The following is a 12,817-nucleotide window of genomic DNA, read 5'->3' on the forward strand; positions in this document are numbered from 1 at the left end:
TTTCCCAAGTTCACTGTGGTCCTGGAACCCACCATTTTTGAACTCTCCAGTTGGGGCTTCTCAGACACATAACACAGCACATACACACTTATGTGTGCTGGGGTAACCAGGGCTGTTTATATAGGAAAGAATTTAATACCAAGAGTAAGAAGGGATAGTGCCTACTAGACAACCAAGTAGTCCTTCTCTAGGCTACAACCCGTACCCCCAGAGTCCCCACTATCACCCAAGGGAGGAAGCAAGGGGAGTAGCAGGGTCTGGAGACTCGTCGAGGTGCATCCTCAGACTTCTGAGCACAGGAATGGCCCGGCAGGTGGGGGTTCAAAAGGCAGGCAGGGAGGAAGGAAGGGGTGTCTTGCCTTTTACCCTGCCTCTTCCCTGGTGTCCAGGCCACTGTGAGGCCTGAGGGAAGTACCCACAGGGACAGGAAGGGTCAGGATGGGGACCTCCAGAGCAGAGAAGGCAGAGGTTGGGCATTACAGCCAGATAACAGGAAGGCGGCAACCATTTTATTTTTCCCTGGGACGCTGGCGGCTCTGGGCCTGACGTGTCCCCGAGGCTTTCTTATGCTTCTGGTCCAGCACTTGGGCCATGTAGTTCTCTTGCTGCTTCTGGATCCGGAAGTCAGACATGTGATTCCTGCAACGGAGCCGGCTGGGTGTGGGCTGGGAACAGCCCAGGGTAGGGAGCAGAAGTCTGGCTCCCTACTTCCATCAACAACCCCCAGCCTGGCCCAGACCCCTCACCTGAAGATCTCTTTCTGCTGGCTGATAACTTGCTGCAACTCCTTAATCTCATTCTCTTTGCCATTAAGTATATCTTCTTGCTTTATAATGTGAGACTCAATTTCTGTGGGGGAGAGAGGCAGGGAGGAGGAGGGGTTCCCATCCCATGGGCTCCTTCCTGAGATAAGGCATTCCCTCGTGGGTCTTTTCAGAACTTGGCTCCCCACCACCCAGGGATTGTCTAAGAGTAGTTGCTAATGTCTTTGTAAGGATGAGTTTATTATAGAGTCCTTATAGGGTGGGGGTGTGTGTCAGTGACTTCACAACTCTATTCTGGACCAGGTGGCTCCCCTGTGGGCATGCAACGGCCCTTGGAGAGAAATGGTCAGCCCTGCCCTCAACTCCTGCAGCTCTTTACAGATATCACCCTCCTTGGTGAGACCCTTCCTAGTCTAAAACTACAGCCCTTCACTTCCCAATATTTCCTATCCCATTTTCCTGCTTTATTTCCCTTTTACCACTTAAATCTCACAGACCTCATGTTTTGCTCATGTCTTCTCCTCTACTAGGATATAAGGTCCACAAAGAAAAGGATTTTTGTTTTATTCACGGCTTTAACCCTGAGGCCTAAAATAGTACCTGGCACATACTGTTAAATAGATGCACAATACATTTATTTGTGGAATGGATAAACAAGATGTCCCCTGGGAGTTTAAGTCTTAGAAACATCACCTAGTTCAGTCATTGCAAACCACCCACCCACTGAGGGCTAGAGCAGGATGCCCAGCCCTGTGTTAGGGCTTCAGGCGAGAAGACAGGACCCCAGGGAGATAGTGGTGGCAAAGCTTACCCCCAGATTAAGTGCTCATTAGATGCAAGGATGAGTTTTGTGTCTTGGCTTAAAATCCAATGAGGCTGTAGGGATCTGGGGTTGCTTCATTTACATAATGTCCCTCAGGGAGCCCTGAAAATTCTGATCCTCAAAGAAGAAAATCCTATAGCTTTCAAAGACTAGACAAAGATTAACTAGAACGTAAGCTCTGAAAATGCAAAAATGCTGAAGCAGTTAAGGTTTGAGAAGAGAAAATCTGGTCAAAAATTACGGGATATGTTGAACAGAGACAAGGGTGAAGGAAAAGAAGGAAAACCTGGGTTCAATGGGTCACAGGACCAGTGCTATTGAACCTCCTTCCCCAGGTCAGCCAGTGAATCCAATCTGATTGCTTATGAAGTTCTTGTGGGAAAAAAGCATCAGAAATTTGTTCGAATCTTAAAATAAATGAGAGCTATTTAGAATAAATGGCACCCAATGAGAGAGTGGTTAGAAAAGACTTTCAGAAGAATAAGGAACTATGTAAGTGTAAAACCAACCTGGAACCACATAAAGGGAGGCGTGGGGGATTAGAAGTTAGGCCAGGGGGTAGCTTAGGTCACGAGATCTGCTCAGGTGAGGGCTTGTGCCCTTCTGGAGGAATTCAGAACATTCTGCCGGGAGGAAGCCAGGCTCCTCCCCATGACTCACACACACCTTCCACAAGCAGATGCAGAGCCCTGAGGCCATGGCTGATCTCTAGGAAGTGTCCTAGAGGAAGGGCCTCACCACTAGGAGAGAAGCCTAGGTTCCTTTTAGGGAAGTGGGGGGAAGCCCAGGGAAAAGGGAAGGACTAAGGGAGCAGCATCTTTGGGTATGGAGGCACTGCCTGCCTGTTGGGCCGCAGGAGGGGCCATGAGGCCATGAGGTTGCCTTAGACAACCATGAGGCTTGTTAGTCCACCTGGCCAGATCAAGACGGCAGCCTACTGGCATCTTTCCAGTGAGAGTACTCACCAGGGGAAAGAGAAGCCTGCATTGGTGGGTAGGGGGTGCCCAAGACTCCAGGTGGGGGCTCATCAGGAGAGACCCTGAACCTCTTCTGGGTGTGAACTCTGATCTACTTGAACAATGCAGTGAATGAAGGAAATGTTGCATATGGAACTCATATCTACTTCTTAAAGTAGGTAAGGAGAGTCTGGCATTCTGGGAAAATGAAAAGGGGTTCTAAGGTCTCAGAAAACTGAATAGCTGACCGAAAGTGCCCCAAAACTCAGAGTACCAACTGAGCCAACAAGTGGCCACAGGCATCTGCATAGAGCAGAGGTGAAAACTAATGGCCCACAGACATATTTTCCTTGGCCCATACAATACTTTAAACATTTTTGAATTTTTAAATTTAGTGCCAACATGAAAAAGTCAGAAAAGCTTCCATTAGAATGTGCTTTCCAGTTTTTTTTTAAAGATCTGACTGAACTGGGCCCCTATTCCCACAGCAGAGGTGCTAGGCCCTTGGGAAGGAGTATGGCTCTCCACATCATCACAGTCCCCATTTCTCCCTGTTGGGTCCCCAACACTCAGACTAAGGGTCAGCTTCCATACAGGACTGTTCTTTCCCTGAAAACAGAGTTATGAGTAAAGTACACTCTTTCTATTAGTTACCAAAAGTGGGAAAACAAAAAGGTGGACTAAGGTCGTATGTTTCAAGAAAAATGGGAGCGAGCCCGTTCCTTTATGGCCATGAAGAATATTGTACACCAATCATTTCCCTCATTTCCGTGGCCTGCCTGGTCCCTGAAGGCCTTTGCGAGGGTGTGGCCCGCTTGGGCTGGCCTGTATCCTCAGCCGGGGACAGAAGTTGGGGTGAAACCCTGCCCTGGACACAGGCACTGGGCTGTTAGGGAAGAGCCCATGTAAGCAAGCGTGGGAGGGAGTGCGGGCCTCCCGCCTACCATTGCACTTGGTGATGAGCTGGTCCTTCTTGCTGGACTCCTGTAGGGCTCTGCTCTTGACACTGGAGAGCCTGAGTGGAGAAGATAAGGAAAGATGGGAAGGCTGATGGGCAGATGGGACCCCCAACTCTTCCCCCACTACCAAGTTCCACTCACGCCTTTTCAAAGGCCAGCTTCTCTTTCTCCAGCTGTTTAGACAGCACCTCTACCTCTCCGAGGGCAAACTGCAACTTCTCCTCTTCCTTGGCCAGAAGAACCTTGGTCTTGGCATGGGCTGCTTTCTCTTCCTGCAGGGGCAGCAGCAGTGACCTTATCACCACAAGCCATGCTGAGTCTCCTAGGCCCCCTTAATCAGTCCCCTTTCTCAGATGGGCACGTAGAAGACATGGTACAGGAAGATTCTGTCCTTGCTATGGGGGCTGGAGGCGCTCAGAGACCAGTGCTCAAGGACTGCCCAACCATTGGGATCCTGGGAAATGGGGGAAGATGAGAAGCTGACAGAGGCTATTACTTACCACCAGCTTTTTCTCCACTGCCTGGAACTCTTCTTTACTGACAAAATTTTCATCCTGGAGAATCATCTGCAACAGAGCCTGGCTCAGGGAGGGCCTGGAGTTGTGGTGGGAGGGGTTTCTCTAGGCACAAGGGCCTGGTATAGATAATGGATGCCTAGGGCATGTACGATAACACTGGGGCCCAAGGAAGGGAGAGTTCATTCCACAAGATTCACTGATGCTCAACTCTAGGTCCTGCGTACAAGGAACAACAAGTCTCATGGAGAAGACACTGTGGCCACCATGATGTGTGCTATGAGGCCTTTGCCTCAGCCTGAGGAAGGGTCAGAACTGCTTCAAGGGAAGGGATGTCAGCTTGATATCTGACTGCTAAATATGGGTGGGCCAGAAAAAAAGGATGGAAAAGAGAAGTGTTCCACATAATGAGAACACATATGTAAGGCCAGCTGTCAACAGAAAGGCCTGGGTACCTTTAGGTAATTCAGTGTTCAGAGCTGCATTCAAACATTGGAGTGAGAAATAGATGTGAAGTCAGTTTTATCTATGTCCTCACCTCTTTATCAAGATAAAAAACAAACAGAAAAATCATATATCCCACTTGGCCATGATTTTACCATACATGTTCAGGAAATTTGTGGCTCCAGTGCTTTGTCCCAGCTTTGCATTTGATTGACAAGGCAAAAGCAAAGGACATAAAGGGGCTGAAAGCCCTTAAGTCAACATGTGAATAGCTTACAGCACTCAGCATGGGGAGGGGACTCCACAATAGGGATGATGTTATAGTTACTCTGTACACAGTGAAGTCATCTCCAATTAGAAATGGGGAAACTGAAGCTCAGTGAATAGGCTGCCATATCTACCAGGCCCTGGACAACCAGGCAAAGAGAGTAGAAAACAACTTGGTTTTCTCTAAAATTTCCGGGTAAATGTTCCTGAGACACAGTCCCTTTTTGGCTCTAATCCCCCCACCAGCCAGAACATATCGGGGCCCCGCCTCCTCCGGATGACGCCATTGGCAATGTGGCCTCGGCACGCCCCTGGCACTGGGACAGGGCCTGGCCCCGCCCCCACAACGTAGGCGTCCAGTCAGTCTTCTCTGGCAGCGTACCACGTTCCTCAGCTGGTGGATCAGTTCCTCCTGAGACTCAATCACGTCCCGCAGTTGATCAAAGGCGAGACATACCGACCCTGACCCGCCCTGCGACCACCCGACGGGCGTCGCCATCTTTCGCCCCCGCCAGCTCGTTGGAAATGGCTGCCGCGGGTTACCTCACCGCTGATGGCCACCAATGAGAATGCGACGCCACAAAGCACCCTGGCAACCAGGGGCGGGGACTTCCTTTGTTTGCAGGGATGGGGCCCGCCTCTTAAAAGAGTCGCTCTCTTAAAAGAGTCCCTCTCTTACAAGAGCAGGCTGGGGCAGAGAACCTGCCGCACCGTTAGTAATTTAGGTTTATAGGGAATTTGCACGGTTGTTATATGGTGTCTTTCTTACGCAGTCCTGAGGAGCGGGCAGGGCCCGGTTTAAACTTACCCTAAGGGCTGAGGAGCAGGCAACACACCGGCCCACAGCCTTCCCCCAGGACCCATTAAACTACATACAAGACTTAGAAGCAAGAGTCATGGACAACCCCTGCAAGTGTCTTTATCCCACTCTAAACTCTGCATTTTCCGCATAGTATGAGACTAATATGATCCCTCTTCGAAGCTCTTAGGAACACAGTACTTAGGGGACCTGAGCTTCCCAATGAAGGGAAGCTCAAAAATAGAATAGGAAAGTGACTTCATCTAAGATAAGAGTCCTCATATTCTGGGACCAGGCTTTGGGCAACCTGAAGAGTCTGAAGATATTAGAACTGAAGTCAGGCATGAAGGAAACTTGTAAAATGGAAGCAAGGAAGAATAAGGTGATTACACATCCCCACCAATCCCCGTTGAGGGCTTGTTTTGAAACCCAAATAAGATTATGCTTGGGGTAAACCGGAACTAATATTTATCAAGTATTCACTATTTCATGATACTGTTATGCTTTATTAGTATTATTTCATGTGACCTTCATAATAACCTTGTGTACTTGATCCTAATATCCTCATTTTACAGATGAGAAAATGTAGTTTCTATGAGAATGAATAACCCAGTAAGGCAAGGTCACCCAAGCTATTGAGCTTTGAAACAGGGTTTTGACAGGGGCAGTTTGATTTCAGAGTCCATGTTCTTAACCATGATGCTATGCAGTATTTTGTGAACATAATGGATTCTGAAGTTATGGAATTTGAAACTCCCAAGTGGGAAATAACTATATTAAGAAGGAATTTGGGAAAATATGTTGTCAATGATCACAAAGGGAAGTTGAAATATCAGGTAAGTCACTTAGGGTGCTCTCCTCAGCTGCCTGGGTATCTCTTTTTGGCTGGATGTTGTGACCTGACAAGACATGGTCATTCCTGTGGATCTCCCAGTGGTAGTCCTTGTTTTATCCTTTTCTTCTTTCCTTTTTTATTGTGTCTGTTCTGATGTCCTTGAGAGTAAGGCCACCACTGTGGATCAGTCTCTAAGGTCAGAGATGGACTTTTCTGTGATGGAAGTGTTCTGTACTGTCCAGTGCCAGCAGCCACTAGCCTCACGTCGCTTGGCAGCACTTGAAATATGGCTCATGTGACTGAGGAGTGCTTTTTAAATATTTAATAAAAATTCTAATTAGTTAAAATTGACATTTAAATAGCCATATGTGGCTAGTGGCTATGGTATTGGATTATCATGGGCCTATAGGGTGCTCTGTGATTTATGTACCTAACGACAGAGCCCTCTTGGAACTTTGTGTTTCAAATGCAAATGTTCCTCTGAATCACTCTGGACAAAGCTGTACATTGCTCTGGGGCAGCGATCCCTGAGTCTCTCCTCTCTAGGGTCTTTCACGAGGTGCTGCTTGATGTCCCTTGCCACTCAAAGATCACTTCCACCAGCTGCTCTTCATGTTCAGGGCAAAACTCTGGAGTGAAATAGGCTTCTGCAGCCAGTTCCTAGGGGTGGGAAGTTGTGAGCAAGAGAGAACCCTGGATCCAGGCCCATGGCATACTAGCATGGACTTGATCTGGGATGGTCACTCTGGTTGGGGACTGCCAAAGACTCCCACTCTGTGTCAACAGACACTACAGGTTCCTCGCCAGCTGGGGCTCAGCAAGGCTCAGGATAACATGACATCACAGATAGCTTTGTGATCCTGCTCCAGGAAGGACTGCCTTTTTTCACAGGGCTGTCATCCCGGTTGATGTTCTGGTTATCTATTGCTCTGTTACAAACCACCCAAAATTAACAGCTTAAAAAAAGTCATTTGGCTCAGAAATCTTCAGCTTGGGCAATGTTCAATGGTGAAACCTTATTTCTGCTCTATGAGGACCAGGGTTCTTGGTGCCTCTCCACGGGCTGCTTGGGCTTTCTTATAATATATGACTGGGTTTAAAAGCATCTAAAATGACGAAATATTCTGGTGATCTAGTGGTTAATTAGGACCCTGCACTTCCACTGCTGGTGACCTGGGTTTGATCCCTGGTCAAGGAACTAAGATCCTGCAAGCTGAGTCTGCGGCCAATAAACCTTCAAAATGACAAAATGAGAGATGCCAGTTTCTTAAGTTCTGGGCCTAAAAACTGGGTTACTGTCATTTCTGCCCAACCCTATTGGTTCAAAGAACCAGAGAGTCCAGATTTAAGCAGAGGGGACACTTCCTACTTTTTGATGGGAGTAGTTTCAGAGAATTTGAGCTGCACTTCCAGAGGAAGTCCTGACAGGTGTCATGTCATTTCCTTCCAAGGTTCAATTCAGATAAAACCAGACTGGAACTTAGTCTAATGGGGGAGACAGATAATAATCAAATAAACACCCAAATAAATCCCAATTTAAGTCATTATTCAAGCAAGAAAAAGAGGAATGAGAGTAATTTAAAAGGAGATTAAGCCCAGCCTGGGTGTCAGGGAAGGCTGTAAGGAAAAGATGTTTGAGCTGAATGAAACCTATTAAGGTAACCAGGAAGCACTTAACGAAGGTGGGCAGGGGCAGGGAAGTGGGAAAGGGTACCAGAAAGAGGGAAGAGTATATACGAAGTCCCTCGGGGAAAAAGGTTGGCAGAGTGTAGTAACTAAAAGGTTAATATGGCAGAAAAGAAAACAATATACAGGACATGCAAGGATAGAGGCCAGAAACTTGGTAAAGCCTTGTTAAGCATTAGGCCATGCTGAAGACTTTACTGATTCTTATTATGAGGGCAAAAGAAAACTACTCAAATATTTTAAGCAAGAGGGTGTTATGCTATAATTTATGCTTTGAAAATATGTCTCTGGTTGCAGCAAGGTGTACAGATTGGAGGGAACCCTGAGTAGATAGATGCAGAGAGACTACTTATACTTAGGCAACTACTGCAGTGGTTTCTGTCAAAGTGGATGGTAGTTTGGGAGTCAGATGGCACCAGAGGAGGCAGAGTAGATGGATTTGGGATGTCCTGGAGGTAAAACTGATAGGACTTAACAATGGAAGGGATATGGGGAAAGGGAGCTGAGGTGTTTGGTTTTCTACTGCTGCAGACTACCACAAAATGTAATGGCTTAAAACAGTAGCTAGTGTATTACTTGCTCAAGATCTGCAGTTTGAACTGGGCTTGGTATGCAGCTCATTTCTGCTGTGATCATCAGCAGGATGGCATAACTAGTTTGGCTCAGATGATATGTATCTGGGTTCAGTTCTTGCTGCCAGCTCAGTTGTTTGGTTCTCCTCTAGATGGCTTCTCCATGCAGTTAGCTTAGTGGTCTCAGGGTGGTAGGACTTAAATGGAAGTTGCTGGTTTCGCCACATTCTATTGGTTAAAGATCAAGGCCAGCCCAGGTCAGAAGGGGGACTACACAAGGTCATGAATATTAGGTGTGAATCCATTGGAGGATACCACACAAAGTCTTCTGGGTTTCTGAATTTTTTCTTGGATGGATGGTGGTGCTATTCATGGAAATGGGAGCATTTCAATGGTGTTGCTTCCATCCCCATTTTTAATCACTGTAAGAAGGATGATTACATTTCAAGTCTCTTTTCCCTCAGAATTGTTTTCATTGATCCTTCATCCTGGATTAAGTCTCATTGTTATAGAGTCCTTTGGTCCCCGCTTTGACATTCATCCCACTGGAGAGCATTCTAATTGGCCTCCCTGTTGGATGAGAGCTCCAGGAGCCGTGGTGCCAGCTTTCACTGTTTCCTGATCTCCATCCCAAAAGCTCAGCCCACCTGGCACATAGTAAGTTCTCCATCTTTGCTGAATTGAGTATTATCTTAATCTTTCTTCACATGGAAGGTATTACTATTATATTAACAATGTCCTGTATTTCTAAGCCAAGACTAACCTAACAGGACCATGAGGAACAAAACCAACAAGGAACTGGGATGACACCTGATGTTCAGATGCTAAGTAAATTTGATGTGTCTGTTGGTTGTAATAAGCTGCAGCTGCTGATATCCAATGGAAAACAAATATTGAATTGGTGGTGTCACCAATGCTATCCATTGTTCTAAACACAAATAATTCCATTGATATATGAGGGAACACTGGAGCAGAGGTCAAGAGCTCTGGTCTAGTATAGTCCTAAGTGGCTCCAAGGAGTCAGGCAATATGCAGGACCTAAGAGTGTCATGGGCAAAGGTAAAAGAACAAAGGAAAAATATAAAGCCATTCTTTTAATATAAAATCATTTAATTTCTTTCTCTGTTAAAATACACTCAGTCCAGATGCTGTGAATCAGGTGACCAGATTTTTCAGGATTCTCACTCCACCATAAGCTGATTCCATCTGTGTCAAACCTGGTTTTGGTCACAGAACATTCATATCTTTAATTACAAATACTCAATGTGATGCAAATGATGTAATCAATATCTAACACATAGGTATATAGTTTCTTGGTGGTCACTGCACGAGGTATCAACAATGCAGGCTCAAAAAATAAGATGTATAGTAAGTTGGTCCTTTCCAAAAATGTATTAGGACACTAAGCTTACACCTTAAATGAATAAAAAATAAATACTAATTAAGTGCTAGCTCCTGTGAGAAACAATGCATGCAGACAATGAACTCGCATGTGTAGCCATTCATAACAGAAAGCTCTGGAATCCCAACAGTGTCTCCTCACAAAGCCAGTCCTGAGTGTGAGGATGTAAATGAGAGTAACACATAGCTTGGCCAGGCTGCTGGATTCCACATGGGGTTTGGAGTAGCATAATTTCTAAGTTTCCAACAGAAAGAATAGCAATGGTGTTTTCTTACTGGTCACTTCTCCCAAACTGTGAGGCCTGGAGCCGATCAAGGAAGTTCAGAAGCCTTGTAGTTTTAGCAGATGAACCCCAAGGTTGCTAACCTGGGGACACAGATGCCTTCAAATTGTGGTGCCCTTTGTAATGAGAAGGGTTTTTATCCTACCCTCCTCACTTTTGATCATGCACTGCAGAAGGCACTTCCATTCTTTTGAGAGCTTCAGTTTCTGCTTGAGCCTCAAGCCCTACTTCTTAGCCCGGTCTCCTGTCTGCATTCATGCTCACAAAAATAGTCGAGAGCTGCATGCCAAGTTCTGACAGCAAGAATAAGCCATAACTAGAAAGTTTATGTATGATAAAACCTTCCAAATGATGTAGGCAAGAGGAAAATGCTTATTTTACCACCATGCAAACAACCCATCTAAAAATGCAACCCAGAAAATTACAGTTTAACAATATTCTGGACAGTACCAAATAGATTAAACTATCCTTCAATCCAAAGCACATAACCATCCCCTTGAGGAAAACCAGATGTGAGTGTTGTCATCTATTAGAAAATAAATAAAACGGTACCATCAGTGCTATAAAAACAGACAACAGACTTGACATCTAATGAAGTGAGTTAGTATTGCCTCTATTGAGTATCATCACAGATAACTCATCTCCGCCATGAAATCCATAAAATGTGTGACTATACTATTCATGGGCACCTAGAGCAGGGACTTTTAACCTGTCAAGTCAGTTTAATTATGGCCCATTTTCTAGCAGAGGTTGGAGTTGGGGAGAGTAGAGCTTTGATTTTTGAATGTATAGGAAAACAACTTTCTACAGCCCATCTGGCTCACAGGCACATTTTACCATGTAAATCCTTTCAGTCACTCCAAGGGGAACAAGGAAGTCCCCCAAACCCAGGAAGGCAGACCTAGCTGGGTGACAAAAATTTGGCCATCTCTGGAGCTGCTCTCCCTCCCTGGAACTGAGCAGGTGTCTCCTACCAGCCACCAAAGTCCCACTCTTTACCTCTGCACTCATCTCCTGACCCTGTGGGATGCCCCCAGGTGGACCCATACTAAATACGTCTTCTTAAATCATGGCTCTGCCACTGAAAGGAGAAACTCTACTTTGGAAATGAGTTTTAATGTAGACTCTCCTTGCAACAGGAACTTTTCTTCTATCCTGAAAAAAACATGGAGTGTTGACTACAGTCACCTACTGATCCTTCTAGGTCAGATTCATGATAGAATCTGTGCAGCTCAATCCTATAGCTCACCTCCACAGGAAGTCCCAGAACCACACAGTCCATGCGACGGTTTCCCTCTTCCTTGTCACAAGTGGGAAGAGTTGCCTCTTTTTGTTTGGTATGATAAGTGGTGTAGTGAGGTGTGCTGAGTGGATGCAGGACTGCCATAGAAAGGATACCAGGTCCCAGGCTGGGAGGTGGTGCAGGGGGGGCATCCTTGGGAAAGCTTCTGCTTTTACCAATATGGCTAGAATCACCTGAGCAAGGAGGATGTGCACTCACTTTGTACTTGATAATCAGCCTACCATCTAGCTCTGCCATAACCAGTTGTGTGACCCAGGTCAACCATGTAGCCTCTCTGGGCCGATGTTCTCATCCATACCAGGCACTTAACAGACACTGACTACGTAAAAAAAGCATCTCCTATCACAACCACAGGTCACTGGGTTAAACAAAGTGACTGCTGGGCCAACGCCAGATCCCGCCAGGCCCCAAAGCCACAGACTAAGGGTCTTTCCTCTCTATCTCTAGATCTGAGCAGCCTGGCTAGATGGGAATGCCTCCTCTTAGGTCTGACCACTGTACATCTATGGGGTATAGGGACTCAGCTCAAGTGTGATGCTGCAAGGAAAAATGACAACATTCTCTGGGTTCTATGATGGACTAGGGAAACTGCACTGAACAGCTGAGACTCAGACTTGCATTTTACCTTTACCCCTGGCCCCTGTTTCTGTGTGTCCATTGAACTGTTTACTCAATAACTCTAATTTCTGGGCCCTCTGTAAGAGAGAGGGTTAAGAAAGTAAAAGAAACTGAAATCAGGTAGTTTGCTAACGCCAGTAACTGAATATAGATTAGGCAAATGGAAAACTGTGGACAACAGTTTGCATTTCTCTGCGGTCCCCTTTGAAAATGGAAAGCTGAGTTGTCAAAACAACTGCATCTGGTGGGGAGATGACTTTAACAAAAGGAGAGGTATAATTCTCATTGCACATTGTAAACAACCAATATTAAGCTGCTTTGGCTAAACCCTAGGAATGACTGGGTATTGAGACTTCACTGAAGAAGGAAGAAAATATGAATCTGCTCTGGGATGCCCTGAACTACATTCCTAGAGGCAGGTAGGTATGGCGCAGGGAGCTGGATCTAATGCTTGGCCATGAATTTAGATGACCTGCCCCTTGTTCCTGAAGCCAACCCCCAGGAAGGATTCTGTGATGACAAGTCTGGCTCCATGCTGAAGCGCCTCCAACTCTGCCCACCAAACAAAGTTAGCAAATTGTGAAATGTTCA

The 12,817-nt window shown here is 46.1% G+C and overlaps 1 protein-coding gene across 3 annotated transcripts; it reads right to left on the bottom strand.

Annotated features, from left to right (window-relative positions):
- Positions 1 to 88: 88 nt before the first annotated feature.
- Positions 89 to 5,298, bottom strand: SPATA24 (spermatogenesis associated 24). Of its 3 annotated transcripts, none has more exons than XM_020908431.2 (6): positions 5,111 to 5,295; positions 4,003 to 4,068; positions 3,644 to 3,774; positions 3,488 to 3,558; positions 747 to 849; positions 488 to 639 (listed from the first exon to the last, which is right to left on the bottom strand). In XM_020908431.2, exons 1-6 carry the CDS (start codon positions 5,225 to 5,227, stop codon positions 510 to 512), a joined length of 618 nt encoding a protein of 205 aa, XP_020764090.1. In that variant the 5' UTR covers positions 5,228 to 5,295; the 3' UTR covers positions 488 to 509. The 3 variants fall into 3 exon arrangements, with proteins under 3 accessions (XP_070321558.1, XP_020764090.1, XP_020764091.1); XM_020908432.2 differs by lacking the exon at positions 5,111 to 5,295 and adding an exon at positions 4,556 to 5,082; XM_070465457.1 differs by lacking the exon at positions 747 to 849 and having other exon boundaries at positions 89 to 639; positions 5,111 to 5,298.
- Between the last annotated feature and the right edge of the window lie 7,519 nt (positions 5,299 to 12,817).

This window comes from Odocoileus virginianus, chromosome 3, assembly GCF_023699985.2.
Source record: "Odocoileus virginianus isolate 20LAN1187 ecotype Illinois chromosome 3, Ovbor_1.2, whole genome shotgun sequence".
NCBI classification, from domain to species: domain Eukaryota; kingdom Metazoa; phylum Chordata; class Mammalia; order Artiodactyla; family Cervidae; genus Odocoileus; species Odocoileus virginianus.